Raw genomic sequence first — 18,487 nt, forward strand, 5'->3', positions numbered from 1 at the left:
GGATACTATCTTTAGCCCCTTTTTTGACTGGCCTTTTGAGTTCTACATACGTGTGGTGCCAGTGGGAGTCCAGGCCCAGCTGGGATGGGCGGATACTGAACAGATTGGGAACCAGCAGGCCAAGGGTGGAGGGCTCATGGTCAGGTAAGATAACCAGAAGGTGGGCCTCTCTCTTGGGTTGGAGGAGAGCCCAGAGAAAGCTTGGATGGAAGAGGGGCCGGGTCTTAAAATAGCACAAACATGCTTAGTTTATGGCTGGAAGGCACACTGATTCAACATGAATCCCATGAATGGAGATAACGTGGTGATACAGTCTGTGTCTTTAATTATAATAAGCTGCTTTTTAGCTTGTAGCCCAGGCTTGGTGCAGGTCAGTGCATTTAGTGCATTGCTGGCTTTAGTTTGGCATTTTATTTCTTTTTTAGACAAACGATATTACCCAGACAAGCTGTTTATCAGTTGACTCTTCACGTGGCACCACCAGAACCAGGGCACAAAGATATATATATATATATCTTTATATCTTTGGTACTGACATGCACGACTACACAGACTAAATTTTATCTTAAAAATTTATACTTTAGCCTAGAATTTAGTGTGATTGTGCCCAACATTTTGCTTTACTGTTGGTTTCACTCAATACTTGCAAACCTAATATTCCCATCGGCTCCTGTTTTGGAAGATTGGCTTGGCACCTATGTCTCGTGCCAAGCCATTCTTCCAATACACTTTGTTCTCACCAAAGTGTGACAAGGAAACAAAAAAAGCAGACGTGACAAACACACAGAAGCAGAAGGAGCGATCGTGTATCGTATACAGCAGGAATGAGGTGAGTACGAGAGGACGAAGGAAAACATTCAGAGGCTTCTCACATTATTGGAGCGCAGAGAGACCCGCCCTCCACAGCGAGCGCAGAATTTGATCTGGCAGTAGGAGCAGAGGTGGCCGCAGCCATCTGCAAACTTAGTCTTGCGGCAGATGCCGCAGGTGGGCGCGTCGTCCTTCTGCTGGGTCTGCTGGCGCCGCGTCTCGGCCCCGATGCGACGCACTTCCTGTTTGTAGCTTTCAAACTGCTTGTGCAGTGTTCTGAAAGGAGAGAAGACAGAAGTGGAAGATTGCCCATTAGTGGTACATCATGAACTTTAGTTTGTTAAACTTCTTAACTCACCAGCTCTCTTCACAGAGATCTCGATGTCTAATTATCCATACACCAAACCAGAAGATGTTGAAGGATGTCTGAATAACTGAATAATTCTTAGAATAAATAAATCGTTCAGAAAAAGAAAGTGATGTTTCAGTTAAAGGAAAATAAGTGGCAATTAGAGCTCCACTTGAAAGGTCCCTTTAAGAAAAAAAAAAAATCATACACCCAATTAAGTGAAACTTCAGCTCAGTTTTGCGCTCTGTGGCTCACAGACTTCCTCCCTCCCTGCTTCCCAGGATGCCAGTGATGGAAATAACCCGAGTGTGAATTGCAAATCAGGCCATGTGAAAACACCCACAATGTTGTCTCCACAGAAGTGTCAAAGGAATACTGAATTAGCATAGCATGGCTCGCATATATGGGACCCAGACAGGGACTTTAATTACCTCGCTTAGTAAGAGATTTAAGACAGGAAGGAGATGGCTTCATTCACACATTTGCAGCCAATTTGTGTAACCAAACAAACTTTATTCAGGGCTCTCGCAACACACCGACGTTTTAGCTGAGCTATTTGTCAAAAACTGTGAAATTCACACTTCTGCACACTTGACAAAGTTGAAAATGACAAATGAATGAAACCCACAAATAAAGCGGGATAAGTGGAAAACCTGCTGGTCATCAGGGCGCTGAGCGCTCCACACTGATTTGTGTTTTCCACACAGGCATTACTTGGACAGCCCACTCAGCCACAACTTTAAGAGAAAAACATCAATAATTTCAATAATCTGACAGTTTAGTCCATGCTAACCAGCAAGCCCCGCCCCTGCTCATCTTCTGTTTTCCCATTGGCTGGGTCACAGGGCAAACTGCTGTTGTGGTGGTTTCGATATCATTCAGCTGGGTCTCCAGACAGCTTCTTATCCTGTGGTACAAAACTTCAACTGTAACCAAAGTATGTGTGGGAAACAGTGCTGAGGTAACAGAGCTGTGAGCTTAGAAACAGCACCCATCACAAGCACCCAGATCTCGAGGTAACTTAATAATAAATACATTTAAAAGACCTTCAAATACACTTAGTGTAGACTGGTTACCTGGGTCTATTGTAAGCAGACATCGCTTTCTGTATGTCAGCTGCTGGGCAGGAAACGGGTTGAAAACATAACACCTGATCTGTTGTCAACAGCTTTTCATGGTACAAATAATCAAAGAGATAACTATCCTCCAGCATGACCCAATCAAAGTCCAAGAATGTTGCTGTGCCTCAACACGATTCTTCTTTCTCTAAAAAGGTCTGTGTCAGTCTTAAGTAAAAGGCACTATATCCGGATGAAATGGTAAACAATTTCAGAAAAATTTCTAGTCGTCCTCAAATAAAGAAAAACAGAATGTCGAATAGAAACTGTCAAAGCCGCGGCCGTGATTTTCTTCACTGAAGACTTTCTGCTTGTCTGTGGCTCACAGTGCTGCTGCAGCAGACTGACACCATGCACAGTTGGAGCGGGGAGGAGTCCGGCGGTCTGGGACACATCTCGGCCAATCAGCTCACACGAGAAATGGCTGAAACAGGCACAGGAGGGCTGAATGAAATCTGCTTTTATTCATTAATGTTGAGGTTAGATGACAAATCAATTGGTTAAATTATTCGTCAGATAATCATTTAGGTATGTTATGTTTAATCTGAAATTATAAATCCTATAAAAGAATATAAAATTAGCCTCTAAGTTAAGGGCTCAGCTCTTAATAAGTTACTTTATTTTCTCAGAGTGCATGATGACAATGATCCTGAGCTCTTAATCCATCACCATTATTGGCTGTGTGTGACTGAGGAAAACAGGATGAAGCCTTGAAGGTTCAATAGATAATGAGAGGAGGACGGATACAAACATCACATGCTTCCAATAGAAAGTGTCTGCGCATGTCTGCAAAAATACTCATATGCTCATGTATTTTACTTAAAAATGCTTCAATTTAAGCTTTAATTTATGGTTGAATGGACATTTTCCAAAATTAAACCCTAAGCTGTATTTCAGATGAAAAACCAACATGACTATTCCACGGCAGCAACGTCATAAACATGACCCCTGACCCCAAGAAGCTATCCATCCTGCCGACGTGAGTCCAGGGGCTGAGCAAAGCATGGGCGCAATGGGAACAGCTGTCAGAAACAGAGGGTACGCAGCAGGTTGTCATGGTAACGCAGCAGCATCAAGCGCTGGGTGTCAGCGGGTGTCGGTGCACCAGCCGTTCTGTTCTTAGAGATACAGTTTCATCAGCCTTTTTCTATCGTTTCCACACATTCAGCAGACGTGCACCGTTAAAGATGCACGACGCGGCTCATGATATATAAATAAATCTGTGCTCTCAGCCTAAATCATGAGCTCAGCTGAGGAGGCTCTCGTCCCCCTTGTCTCCAAGTTTATCCACATCAGTGACCGTTTTCTGATTGCACGTGCTACTATTAGCTAACAAACTGCAACTATTGTGGATTTTAATCTGAATTAATGAATGGGGACCTACTCTGCTCAGCTCCATATATTTACCTTTAGACTCTATTAAAGTAGCTTTGCATGATTTATATAGGAAATAATCTTTATGTATTTTATATTCGGGCTTGGTTTATCTGGTTGAACAAGCTGTTGAAGTTCCCCTTCATTTCAATCCAGATGTTTTCTGATTGGCTGCCTCTTACAAACAGAAGGTTTGAGCAGAAGGTGGGTGGCGCTTCTTTGTGCCTGAGATGACTATGTTAGGGACATCCCATCTCTGTGACCTCCCGCGGTAAAACACATTCCAGCCATGTATTCCAGCCCTAACCTTAACCAGCACTTTAATGACATGAAATAGTGTTTTCCAAAGCAATTTGAGGAAAATGAACAAACATGTGTGGATTGATTCCAAATGGTTCTCATGTTCCCTCATTTTTCCGATCTGGTCATTTAGGAACGTGCTGGGTGCCCGGAAGCGTAACATGTTGACGATTTGTCACCTAGCTTAAAATATTACACCTCGGGAGTGAGAACGTGTTGCCTGGGGTCAAGGTCGGATCCATCTCTTTGTCTCAATAAACAAAAACAGCCACACTGGATGATGCTGAAAACTCTCGGCTTGGAACTACGCTAACCAATGGGTGACATCATAGTGACATCTTTTATATACAGTCTGTGTTCGTGAGTGTGTGTTGCCAGATCCATCTCCCCTGACTCACACACTTTCCACCAATGCATAAGCTTAACCTTGACTTAGCTTCAGATACATGAGTCACCCTAACCACACCGATAAAAACATAATCACTACGGAAAGACACAGGAAGAGACGTCCTCTCAGGTGAGGACATGCTCTTTGTGTTCACTCTGCTGTGTGTTCATTGATTACATGCCTGTGCCTGCTGCGTACCCGGGGGTCAGCCACCATGGCTGGGAACACAGGTTGTGAAGGAGAACTAAAGTATTTCAGAGGAGCTTTCAGAGTCACTTTTCCACTGGTAACAAAAATGATTTGTAATATTTGGATTCTTCCTAAATTACTCTGCTGCACCAACTTTAACAGCTGCTGAATGTAGGACATCATTGCACACTTAACTTCAGTTACCCAAACTCTCTTTCAATAACCAATATATTAATAAAGATCACACACTGTTGTTCTGGGATATCAGACTTTTTTTTGTGAGAAAACGATGATAAATTTGAGCTTTGATTGTTGGTCTTGACTCACGGTAAGTGTGGCTATCTTAACTTAGCTTACCTTTGGTCCGCACAACACTTACCATTGCAGTAGGTGAGTCCAGCTTTGGCCCAAATGACCATCAACCAGAAGAGAACCAGTCTCAATACCACTTCTTTTTGGCTTCTTTTTAGCTTTGTTTTTGACTCCGTGTGTTCTGCTGCTGTTTCAGAAAGGTTAGATATTAAGTCATGTGGTTATCACTAGAACTACACGATTATAGGGTTAACTTTGATCTTAGCTGTTAAGAGAAATGCTACTGAGACCAAAGCAGAGGTAAAAGGGAGAGCGAATATTAAAAATACAAGACTGCTTGGACACAAGCACAGTGCGGCTCGATGAAGGACATACGTTTTCACCTAATAAGACAAATCATGGCTACTGAGAAAAAAGCTCCATGACTCAATAAGAACTCTTCAACAGTACCAACTGCTGGTCACATTTCTTAGCATTTAACAAATAATGTTGCAGCACCACCTCAGAAAAATTACAGGAGCTCTCGAAATCATCGCTCGAGAAAAATCCGTCAGAAGGAATAAAGAGAGCAATGGTCACCTTCTGCAAAACCATCCCCTTGTTTTGGGGGTGTCTCAATGTTGCCTGTTTGGTGCACCTGTTGTCGCTTTCATTTGCAACAAAAGCAGGGTGCAATTGATTCACACATTGATACATCATGGCTTGACAGGCCGATATCCCTAAAGACCAACAGATACTGTGTATTGTATACACTACATTTTTAAGCAGTGTATAAGTTATATTCATTTCAACCCATTCATCTCCAAAAAGGGTGAAACTCTCCATGAATGTCCCAGCTGTAACCGAAGCCTGAAAAACCACAGTTGTAACAGGCCAGGTGTCAGTAGTACTAAGAACTGCAGCTATGCATCACCTCCAATGGGATGTGAAAGGGAAGTGACAAACAAGCAACTAAAAACTGTTAACAATGATAAAGAAAGTTAGTCTTTCTCACAGGATACTTTTGTCTGATAACCATACAAGGCCAGGCAACATTCTTATCAGTGGTCACCGTAAAACACAACTAAAACCATCTGCTAAAAACATTCGAAATAAGAGTTTAGCTATACCTTTGCCTGCAAAATTGATAGGTTTACCACCTGAAGTAGCTCTGGGTCTCAACACATGTCAAAGACAAAGGACAAGCATCTCTAAATGATCACCTTCAGAAAAATCCTTCACCATGACTCAATCTCCTGAAGAGAACTGGTACATGCTTCACAACTCCTCCACCAATCAGAATGCATAAAGAAACCTGTCATGTGAGACACTGTAGGTTAATCTGGAAGCGCCATTCAACATCCATCAAAAGCTAAATGTGGAACTTCTCCTCTCAGCAAACTTTATGGGATTTCTAGAAGCAGTAGCTAGCCAGACGGTTGCAGACTCCCCGTGAAAATAAGAGAACTTTTGAAGCCTAAGAGTCATCAAGGCCTTTTAGGCAACCTCTCACAATCTAATCACGCACACAGTCATTCTATTAGAATCACAGAAATCCTACTAGACACCGCCAAAAGCAATGAAATGGAAGTGAGGCCTCCCACTGATAATTGGACTGATGCTCTCGGAAGTGAGAAGCTGTATACCTCTGGAACAGATCACTTAAAGAATAAGATCAATTTCTTATATAAAACATGGGAAATCTTTTTTAACTACATGGAGAATCTCCCATCTCACATGTCTCAGTGTCTGCCAGCAGGGTCTCTCTAACTCCACAACACTAAGACTATAAATAGGATCACTTTCATAGCTGCCCTATTTATAGCCACTCAGTGCAGAGAGACAATGCGTCTGATCAGGACCAAAGTTTTACGAGATGACATTGCCTTCATACGGTGATGAAATTATTACATTATGGAAAAAAGTCACCTTTACATGCTGGTAGCATGTGGCCGTGGCAGACAGTGACCACAGGGGCCACAGTGGTGTGAACCAGCTGATCTGTGGCTGCCTCGTCTCCCTCGGTGATCACCGGGGGGCCGGCAGGGACAGAGAGCCAGATGCGGGTTAGCCGTGGCCTTGTCAAAACACGTGTGTGCAAATGAGCACACATGCACAAATATAAACAATGACACAGACAGAAACCCCACGTATACACATGCACGGGTTAGCCTTCGCCTCAGGCCTCGCATAAACTATTCAGCAAGTCCAAGAACTCCCTCCCTCCTCTTCCTCCTCCTCCTCTTGTTCCCTCTGCATCTCTCCCTCCTCTGTCTCTGCTCTCCTCACCAGTCACTGGTGTTGAGTTGTTAATTAGCGCCGCTATGAATACATGGCCCAAGGATGGGGAGGGGAAAGCTCTGTTTTGTGCGTATGTGTCTGTTGGCGTGTGTTTGTGTGTGTAGGGCAGTTCTATTTCTGTCCCATCAGCTGATTTCCAGTGACGCCTTGCAGAAGACTCTCTGCAGGAGGACGTTCAAGAAACTGGAAAGAAGGCCGTGTGTGCTTCAACTCTCAGTAAAGGTCAGCAGGAAGCGTTTGGTTTTATTTTCCCCCGCCCCTTTCATGACCCATGGTGTAGTTCTCAATACCCTGGATTTTACCAGCCAGCATAAAGACTGCTGCTAAGCTAAAGCTAAATCCTGTGAATTGTTCTTTTCTAAGAATTCTGGTTTTCTAGTACATCTTTAGAAGTAACTTTTAAAGGTACCACGTACATACATGACAAAATCCTACAAACCCTCACCTACTACATATGAAAGCTAGCAGTAAGCTGGTAGTGCTAGTTAGCTTCCAGATCATTGATAGCACCTTAAATAATTCAGACATACAAAAGTTATTTGGATGCAAGTAGAGTTCAAACTTGGAGAATATTACATTGCTTGCTGTATGCTGAATCTAATTCACGCAAAGATCAATTTTAAGTTCATATTCGTCTGAGATTATCAGACAAACCTGATACAGTGATGAAAAGCAAATGTGTCCATATTGATTAAACACTTCAACAGGTCATCAGCAGTCAGCTGATCCATTAATGATGCTGTGATGTTATGAAACTTCCACCATCCTCTTTCTCTTATACAATTCAGGGCCGTGACAAAACAGCCCTGAAACAGCCTCTGTAAAACAACATGAGTATATGGACTCAATCACGTGTTTCAGTTCATATTGAATAAAACATTAAGTCTATTTATACATTTTAGTCAACCTAAGTTGTAGAAAAGAGGATCATCCATGATGGGCCAGCTAAAGATTTGTGATTGATAAGTCGTTAGACAATGAGAGTCATCCACTGCTCAACTGTAATATATGAGTTCAAAACAGCAACACAGTGATGGCAAAAACACTCGTCTCAAGGCTTCATAATGGGAAGCTACATCCATGCTTTTTACTATCTATGGTTCTACCCAAAGTGCAACGGTGCCCATCCTTGGAAGTGTTTCTGTTTATTTTTGTTTTATTAATTTACTTATATTCTAAGCATGCAATAGATTAAAGTTATGATTGTCTTGCCATTGTTTTAGATCAGGGGTGGGCAATCTCAGTCCACGAGGGCCGGTGTCCCTGCAGGTTTTAGATCTCACCTTGGGTCAACACACCTGAATCACATGATTAGTTCGTTACCAGGCCTCTGGAGAACTTCAGGACATGTTGAGGAGCTAATTTAGCCATTTAAATCAGCTGTGTTGGTTCGAGGACACATCTAAAACCTGCAGGGACACCGGCCCTCGTGGACTGAGATTGCCCACCCCTGTTTTAGATAGATGCATAGATACAGGAAAGATGGCGCTTGCATTCTTGCATTTGGAAGGACTTTGAAAAAGACACCACTCCCCAATCTGCGGAGTGCGATTCAAATATCAATAGCTATCGAAGGCTTCTTATTTTCTTATTCCTAAGGTGGACAACAGAAGAAGCAGACAGGATTGAACACTGACTGGGACTTTTCAGAGATATGGCAGTTTTTTTAGTTCACTGGATCAATAATCCAAGCACAACAGAGGGCGTTGAAGCGAAAAATGTTTCTTCTGCTGCTGGAGCTGGAGACCAGGGAAGACAACAGACATGTTGACACATGCTGTGAGGAAGCAAAGAGAGGAGGGAGCTCGGGGATGGCGACAGAGTAATCAGAGGAGGTAAATGAAAGCAAGCAGACCCAGAAAGGGAGAAGAGACTGTGAGATAAAAAGAAAAGAAACAGGATGGCAGGAAGAAAAGGTGAGGAGTGTGTAACACACAGAATCCCATCTCAGAAAGACATGGATCGACAAACTGTCTACAGGGAGGAGGAGGAGGAGGAGGAGGAGGGGGAGAGAGAACAAGTGAAAAAGCAAAGGATGAACAAAAAGAGCCAAGACAGAAACAAGCGTGGGCCAGAGACCAGCGAAGGAGAGAAGCTGATGCATCCGGAGCCACTCTATAAATACCACTTGAGGAGTAGATGATGGAAAGAGGATGGAGACAGGATGATGGAAAGAGGAAGGGGAGGAAGAAGAGGGGGGAGACAGAAAAAGAATAGACAGATCCTCTCAGGCAACTGCAATCTATAAAAGCAAGAAGACTCTGCTTACAAATACTACTACTACTGCTACTACTGACTTGAAATAACCGATAGAAAATGTGTTAGAAATAACCTAAAAAAAAAGTAAAGAACCAAAAGAGAAGAGCAAGAGATGGCTGCTAACCCAATGCAAACATCTTCTTTGCTTTCTTGTTTGCCTGCCATGATGTTCTCTATGACGACTTTTACATACTTGCCTCCATCAACTCTCAAAAGGCTATAAAATAGTACAAACGTCATAGCAGAAAAAAACACCCAGATGGCTGCTGTGTACCTCTATAGGGCAGACATTTCTTAAGCAGTCTGGTTGATCCTGCCTGGCTTGATGGAGTTTGATTCCCAGCTTTCATGCATACATGCATACAAAAATATTGTCGGACATTAAACCGGTCCGTGGCGCAAAAAAGGTTGGGCACCGCTGCTTCAACCAATAAGCACAACCGTGTTTATCTTCTTCTTCTGAAGTGCCCTAACAGCTCTGCACTGAAGAAGCAGCACTGCCCTGTCACTGATGGGTGTGAAGAGGGTAAAAGAACAGACCTGATGTTGTATTGTTCGCTGGAGGTTCAGTCTTGTGTAACTAGCACGTTGCTGTTCTTACTGCGCCATAATTACACAGGCCTCCTGCTACACAGCTTCAGCCTGGCTTCAGCCTTCAGGATCAAACTACAGCAGCCCCTCCCAGAGATAGTGCTTAGATGTTGATAGCTCTTTTATTGATGTTGTGAGTGTTTTAGCCATATTTATGGAGGAGAGTGCTTTTTTGGCATGGACTCCTGAGCGTCTCTCTTTCCTCCTCTACATGCATTTATATTTTCTCTTTTCCATTTATATCCCTCTAACATCCATCTTCCTCCATTTCCTTTATTTCTTTTCCTCCTATACCTCACTGTCTCATCTCGTTTGTGCTGTATGGGATTCCGCTCTGAAAGCGATCACAGTGGTCTCTTCCACATCGCTGTCTATATGCAGTTCACTTTGTGTTGTCCTCCTGATTGTTGAATACTGAGCCACGCACACATATGTAAATCACAAAGCCTCTGACCTCACTCAGCCTGCTGGTTGATGTGTAAGCCATAGCTCTAGTTGGGGGAGTAGTTGTGGAGTAATTACAGGCGACCTCTAATCCCCTCACTGTATCCCAGCAGTCTCCTCTCCGTTGCACGCCACCTCCTTTGTTATTTTCTTCTATTCATCCTGCTCTCCCCAACCTCCACACACAATAAGCCACAAATGGAAAAAAATACACATCTGCACAACTCCTGGACTTAACCAACTTAAGCAGCAGCATTAACCATGGCCTGTAAAACTCCCATGATGTTATCCATTCTACGTTGAAGCAAAGTGTCCAGGCAAAATGGTAAAACATACAGTTCCACATGTAGCTGCTTAAAGCTAGATACGAAAGTGAGGCAATCCCCTTAGACTCCTGTGTTAAAGGAGAAATAACCATGTTGACATCCTGGGTTTTAGCATGCTCAAAGTATACTTTGGCCTGCAGACTGGAGCAGCTAGGATTCAAACCTTCCAAGCACTAGATCAGCAGTCCCCAGCATTTTTTTGCGCCACGGACCAGTTTATGGCTGACAACATTTGAACAGACCGGCCTCTCACATTCACACACTGGTGCAGGCAAACCACAGTTGTAGCCACAGCTGCCCTGGGGCAGACTGACAGAAGCGAGGTTGCCATATCGCGCCATCGGCACCTCCAGCACCAGTAGGCGGTAGGGTAAAGTGTCTTGCCCAAGGACACAACGACCAGGACAGAGAGAGCTGGGGGATCGAACCGGCAACCTTCCGGTTACAGACGAGCTTCCCAACCCCTGAACCACGGTTGCCCTAAACACGCAAAGTTGCTCCTCACTAGGGAAATATGGGGAACATCAAGTTCACAGGTGTGGTCAGCTGTTCGCGATGTAGCATGTTTGCAGACGTTGGCTCTGTTGCTTGGCGTGCTGTTTAAGTCAGCGTGCGGAGGTCGTTTATGTGCTGATCCCGTAGCCTGCTGTGTGTGTGGCCGCTCAGGATACACTCCCTTGGCTTCATTTGACCACAAACACAGACAGAGATGAAGGGAGAGCAATGTAGAGAGTCTGGTCAGCCCAAGCAGAATGCATTCTCATTAAACTTTAATGCTGCTGAGGTCTGGGAGCACTAACGGGGGCTACTCACTCAGGTCGCTCACTCTCAGCACACTCAGCCAGACACCGCGAGCCTCCACCTCCTCCCCTCCTCTGTGAGTCTGATAAGGCTGCACCTCCTTCTCTGCCACATTTTGTTCCCTGTGTCTCTGATGCTGTAGCTAATGATTAACCAGATATCAAGTGTGTGCAGCTGTATCAACACACAGACACGCGGCTGTTTCCCAAAGTGCACAAAAATAGTCAAGTGAGGCAGAAACCTTTTTAGATTTACTCCTAAGCTAAGCAGTGTTTATTTAATCATTACTATTTATTAGCACGATAATGTTGTTAATATACCGATACCGTGTAAATGTCTCCGCTCTTCTCAAAAAGATTACCAGCAGGTAGGGCTGGGCCATATTATACCGTTCACGGTAATACCGGTATAATGTTAGGCAACGATAGGAAAATGAAATATCGCGATAGAATGGGAGTAAAACGCGCATGCGCAGTGCCTTTGTTTTCATACGCACATGGCTGATTGTTGAGTGAAACTGATGAACCAGAATTGGTTTGTAAAAATGGTGCAACTTCCGTGATGTGGAACTGGTTTGGTGTTTGTCCGTCAGATACACAACAAAGCACATTTTTTTGCAGAACATGCAAGTGGCCGTTGTTATTGTCATATTTGTCGGACTAAGATGCTCTTAAATCTGGGAGTAATCTGGGTCCTAAACTCCGTATTCTTCAGGTCAAACAACACTGCAGCATCACTTAAGAGTTAAAAACTGTCTAAATTCTTTCATCTTTAATAAAACGATCAGCATTGCTGCTTTACCAGGTGTAACTATAAAGTTTAACTTCCAGGCATCCATGAAAACAAAAGTTATTACATTTAACGGAGTTAGAAGTTAGCAGGAAGCTAGCGGAAGTTAGCTCGCTAGTTTCGCTAGTTACCTAAGCATGATATTGCATGTTCTGACCGAGAGATTTCTGAAAAAAATCAAACGTACAGCTCTGCTATCACTTCCAACATAAATGAAGACAGGAAACTAAACAGCAGTGACGTTTGTAGGGTTACTGAAGTTGGGCTAGCTGGTATATAATGATGTGCTACGTGATCGCTAGCGACACAGCTATGTTAGCATAACATAAACAGTGAAGCTGGAGGACGAACACTAACACTTTTCCACTTATAAAAGTTAACGTGAAGGTTCTTCATGGTTAGAGACAAATGCAATCGCATGGCAGGATGCTGTAAACGGACCAAACTTCAGTCAGGAGAACAACTGAGATAATCCATCCACAATACGAGGTTAGTCATTAATATACTGCAACAACATGGGAATAGAACAGCTGCCAGAGAATTCAACATTAATGAATCAATGGTACAGAAGTGGAGGAAGCAAGAAGAATGAGTTGAATAAAGTTTGATTTCCTGACTGCTTTGTTTCGCTTAATGTGCCTTATAATCCCGTGCACCTTATGGTCCGAAAAATGCGTACTGCACACTGCAGTTTAATGTTGCAAAGCACCTATTTTTAACTTCAGTGGATATTATATATAGTTATGCTCAGGATATGTCAGCCCATTTCTACTGGAAATGCCTTTTGGTTAAACTTTCAGCAAGGAATTTGCATTTGCACTGTTACATTTTTATAAAGCTTTAATGTACATAAAAACCAGCTTCTTGTTTAAGTGAAAATAAATGGAAGGTTGTCTTTTTGCGCTAGTAATGTTGTGGAGTTGTATTTTGTCTCGCATCAATTATATCGTCGGTTATATCGTTATCGCAAATTTTCAAATATATATCGTGATAAATATTTTTGGCCATATCGCCCTGCTCTACCAGCAGGTTTTGAACCCTCACTGCTCTTATGAGGCCACATGAGCCTTTGTGACTGATGAGAAAAGCTTGGACTGATCAGGTGGGGAAAGAAAATCTAATCTAATCTTTTACAAGCCAAACTGGGAAAACCATTCCACAGATGCTGTGTTTTTTGGCCTAGTTCATAACTTAGTTGTCACATCATTTACATACACTCTATTATTGAGAGCAGAACAGAGTAAAGTCAAATACTGTTGATGCTGAGAGTACTCACAATTATGGAAACATGACTCCAACTTTAGGCTGACTTTGTTCTGCATCTGTTTAGATGAAACATTTGCTTTCAGCTTTTTGTGCTGAATCCATAGGCTGTACATAAAAGATGGACATAACTAAGAGATCTGAAAAGGAACGAAGACTTTATGGTCTTAATCACTAGGTTCAAGTTTTGCCTTAAGATTGAAAACTCACTACAGTGGAAGTGTGTAGTTTCCTCATCGTGTGATTACAGATTTTAGTACATAAAGAAGAAAACAACAACAATTGATAACAGGATTTCACAAAGTAAAGGCTGATATCACAGTGGTAACATCTTGTGCTTATGTAGTCTACATTATTTAAATTCATGACCACCTAGGTCACTGACTATACTATACTCATAGAAAAAGCATCACTTTCCCTTTGTTGTTAATTATCTGTTTGATTCCATATGTCTGATTCAGGGACACAGTGGGGGTGGAGCCTAAAGGTGCTTTTATGCCACCTGTCGCACGGCACGACAGTGGTTGACTCCATCAATTTTAAGATCAGTGTTTGCATTATACAGTCTTTAGTTTTAATTGTTTAACAAAATGCATGGACGGCATGGTGGCACGGTGCTTAGCACTGTTGCCTCACAGCGTGGGTTCTCTCCGGGTGCTCCAGCTTCCTCTCACAGTCCAAAGACATGCAGTTAGTGGGGATAAGTTAATTGGTGACTCTAAATTGCCCTTGTCTATGTGTCAGCCCTGTGACAGACTGGCGACCTGTCCAGGGTGTACCCTGCCTGTTGCCCTAAGACGGATGGATATTTTTGGAAAAAAAAAGAAATGTAAATATCTGCATACACAGAGGGTTTAAAACTGACACTCCTTCACATAGTTTCATGGGGGAACCAGCAGTTCAAATAACTTAGTATCACAAAAATTATGATTATTCTTGACTAATACGGATTTTAAAGTATAACCAATACAAGCGTTAAAAAGGTGGAAAAGGAGACTTCCGGTTTATGTGACTATGGCGTAGGTCGCACCGAGCGTAGCTCCTGCAGAGTCTAGTTATTATCTAGCATTTCCAGGCACATTTTGACGGGTTTTTTTCTTTTTGTATAGTTCCGAGACAAGACTGTTTTTGCCTTTTGTGTTTACAATGTCGCGTAAGGTTAATAAGAGCGCAAGCACCTCTCAGCCGAACTTGCGGCCTGCTGCTAACACTGCATCCCCGCCTCGTGGTAAAACTTCGCCACGGCCTGGGTCACCCGACACGCCGCTCGTCGATACGGAAAAATTCACGAAGGCTGAACTCCTCTCTGAACTTCGTGAAGAAATTTCATCACTGTTTAAAAAGGAACTGACGGCAGCGTTTGCGGAGAATCTCACATCTATCAGGTCCGACATACAGCAACTAAAAACGGACCTTTCCTCAGATATAACTACCATGCGGCAGGAATTCGCTGGCCTCAGGAGCACGGTTACGGGGATGGAGCAGTCTCTCTCCACATGTACAGATGATATTGTCCACCTCCAAGCCAAAGTTGATGCGATGTCAAAGGAGTTGGCCAAATTGGAGAATAAATGCGAGGATTTGGAGTCCAGGTCTCGCCGCAATAATATACGCATTGTTGGTGTGCCAGAGGAGAACGTCCTGTCCGCTACAGATGTGTCCGTGCTGTTGATGGAGGCATTTCAGCTTGGGAAGGAGCCGCTTGTAGACAGAGCCCACCGAACTTTGGCCCCCAAACCTAACACCGGTGAACGTCCCCGTGCTGTGGTTGTGAGGCTGCACTATTACGCGGACTGTGCTAGGATTCTCCAGAAGGCCAGGGAGCTGCAGAGAGTGCAGATAAATAATATGACCATTTCTGTGTTCCCCGACCACACCGCTAAGAAAGCGCGGGCCCGTGCGGCTTTCAATGAGGTCCGTCGCCAGCTTCGCGGCATCCAGGGAGTCCGATTTGGGATCCTCTATCCGGCAAGACTGCGGATCACTTATCAAGGAATGCAGCGCGACTTCGTCTCGCCAGATGAGGCCAAGGAATATATTAAGACAATAACCACAAGATAAAAGATATAGCAGGACAATGTTTGTCTGTTTGAAATAGCGTATGATCCTAATCCAAACATCATTGTGGTAAGCTAAGTTTGTTACTCTGCCAAACACTTGTTTTGTTTTACCTGTCTAATAGTAAAATATAATTGGGTTATTTTTATTTTATTTGTGCCTTTTAATCTATTGAGAAAAGACTCTGTTGGAGCTTTGGTTTGACACGGTTCGTTTCGTAGTCGGGAGCGTTTTTGTTCAGATTGCTCCGGGTGGGAGCGTGCACTGCCGTCTCCGTCGTTTGGGGATGGGGGCTTTTGCTGTGCAGGGGGGAGGCGGGTGGGTGTGTTTGACGTGTTATTATTATTTTTATTCTGAAGCTGTACTTTTGTTGTTGTGGGTTTGCGTTGTGTGTTTGTGTGAGTGTGTTTTTCCCACTTGTTCTTTCTTTGGGGGTGAAGAAATAAGTATTTTCTCTTTTGTCTTTCTGCAATGATCAGCACTTCAGGTCAGTCCTTAGGCAATAGTGGTATTAGATTTTTAACTTGGAATGTCAAAGGTATGAATAGCCCAATTAAACGATCTAAAATATTTACGCATCTTAAACGTTTAAAGAGTGATGTAATGTTTTTGCAAGAGACCCATTTGCGAGATCGGGATCATCTTAGGCTCAGGTGCCCATGGGTGGGTCATACTTTCCATTCAATGTTTAATTCAAAAGCCAGGGGGGTGGCGATCTTAATAAACAGAAGGGTACAGTTTACAGCCTCTGAGATTAAAGCTGACAAAAACGGGAGGTATTTGGTTGTTGTAGGCACCATGTACAATGTACCCGTCCTCTTAGTCAATGTGTATGCGCCAAATTTTGATAATCCAGGTTTTACAGATGCACTTTTGAGTAGTCTCCCTTCCCTTGATACTCATCTTTTGATATTGGGTGGTGACCTAAACTGTGTTATTGATCCTGCCTTAGATCGTTCGAATCCTCGGACCCTGACCCAATCCTCTATGTCCAAGTCTATTTCTGAGTTTATGTTTCAGAATGGTTTTGTAGATCCCTGGAGGTTTTCTAACCCTACTGCCAGAGCGTACTCTTTCTTTTCTCAGGTACATCAGTCCTTTTCGCGGATTGATTATTTTTTTGTGGACGGTTCCCTTATTCCAAAAGTACTGTCATCTACATATCATCCTATTGTCATTTCCGATCACGCACCACTTAGCGTTGACATCAAGCTCATAGCCCAGTCCTCTTTTTCCTCACCCTGGAGATTTAACTCTTTGTTGCTTTCGGATGAGGGGTTTGTTACCTTTATCAAATCCGCAATTGATGAATTTATGGTGTTTAACGACAGCAATACTGTTACGAGGTCATTGCTTTGGGAATCTCTTAAGGCATATGTGCGTGGGCAAATAATTTCTTTCTCTGCCCATTCCACTAAAAGCCACAAAGCCAAACTTCAAACTTTGACTACACAAATTTGTGACATAGATAGACAGGTTGTTGACAGTCCCACTCCCGATTTGCATAAAAGACGACTTGACTTGCAGACTGAATTTGATTTACTTTCTACGGCAGATGCTGAACGTCTTTTACTTCGTGCGCGTGCGACTTATTATGAATATGGTGATAAGCCCAGAAGGCTTTTGGCCCATCAGTTAAAACGTCAGGCCTCGTCTCGATTAATTTCCCAAATTAAAGATGCGGCAGGCAACTCGGTCTCTGATTCAAAGGAAGTAAACGAGGTGTTTAAGACGTACTATTCCTCCCTATATGAATCTGAATCTGCTGCTGACGCCTCAGAGATGGATTCTTTTTTTAACGGTCTTACAATGCCCACTGTCGATCCTGTTATAGCTGAACAATTAGATGCCCCTCTTAGGCTGGATGAAATTGTGCATGCAATCAAGACCATGCACAATGGTAAGGCACCAGGACCTGACGGGTTTTCAGTTGAATTTTTAAAAACTTTTATAGACAAGTTAGCCCCACTACTTCTTTCAGTGTATAATGAATCTTTTGAACGTGGTCTATTGCCCCCTACATTGTCTCAAGCACTAATTACTGTTCTCTTAAAGAAGGGTAAGGATCCTACATCTTGCACCTCGTATAGGCCTATTTCACTGCTGAATGTTGATGTTAAAGTCTTGGCTAAAATTTTAGCAATTCGCCTTGAAAAGGTTCTTCCTACTATTATTTCAGATGAACAGAATGGCTTTATTAAAGGCCGCCAGCTGTTCTTTAATGTCCGCACGCTTTTGAATGTCATTCTTTCCCAACACTCAACCACTAATCCAGAAGTAGTTATCTCACTTGATGCTGAGAAAGCTTTCGATCGTGTAGAGTGGAGCTTTCTCTTTGCGGTCTTGCAAAGATTTGGTTTCAAGGACAGATTCATTTTATGGATTCGACTGTTGTACAGGGCACCCCAAGCCAGTGTCTATACAAATGGTGTTTCCTCTGGCTACTTCTCATTGTCACGCGGGACGAGACAGGGTTGCCCCCTGTCCCCCCTACTTTTTGCTATTGTAATTGAACCCCTATCTGTAGCTTTGAAGGCCCTTCCTCATTTTCGTGGTATTTCCCGGTCAGGCCTTGACATAAAATTGTCTTTATATGCAGATGACCTGCTTCTATATGTTTCTGATCCCTTATCTAGCATACCATCGATTGTGTCTCTACTAAACAAGTTCGGCTCTCTGTCAGGTTACAAAATAAATCTTCTTAAAAGTGAATGTTTCCCCATAAATTCTTTAAGTCTTACACTTAAACAATCTGACATTCCTTTTAGACTTAGCCCTGCTGGCTTTAAATATTTGGGAGTTAACATGACTCGTACTTTGTCTTCTCTATACTCTT

The 18,487-nt window shown here is 43.1% G+C and overlaps 1 protein-coding gene across 20 annotated transcripts in view; it reads right to left on the reverse strand.

Moving 5' to 3' along the window:
• The window catches only part of rims1b (regulating synaptic membrane exocytosis 1b), a 94,452-nt gene that overhangs the window by 65,728 nt on the left and 10,237 nt on the right, over window positions 1-18,487 (reverse strand). For all 20 annotated transcript variants that reach the window (XM_080302648.1, XM_080302644.1, XM_080302651.1 and 17 more), the window contains exon 2: window positions 873-1,086. In XM_080302648.1, the coding sequence (XP_080158774.1) occupies window positions 873-1,086 (214 nt within the window). The remainder of the gene's footprint in view (window positions 1-872; window positions 1,087-18,487) is intronic.

This window comes from Astatotilapia calliptera, chromosome 6 (assembly GCF_964374335.1).
Source record: "Astatotilapia calliptera chromosome 6, fAstCal68.1, whole genome shotgun sequence".
In the NCBI taxonomy this organism is placed as follows: domain Eukaryota; kingdom Metazoa; phylum Chordata; class Actinopteri; order Cichliformes; family Cichlidae; genus Astatotilapia; species Astatotilapia calliptera.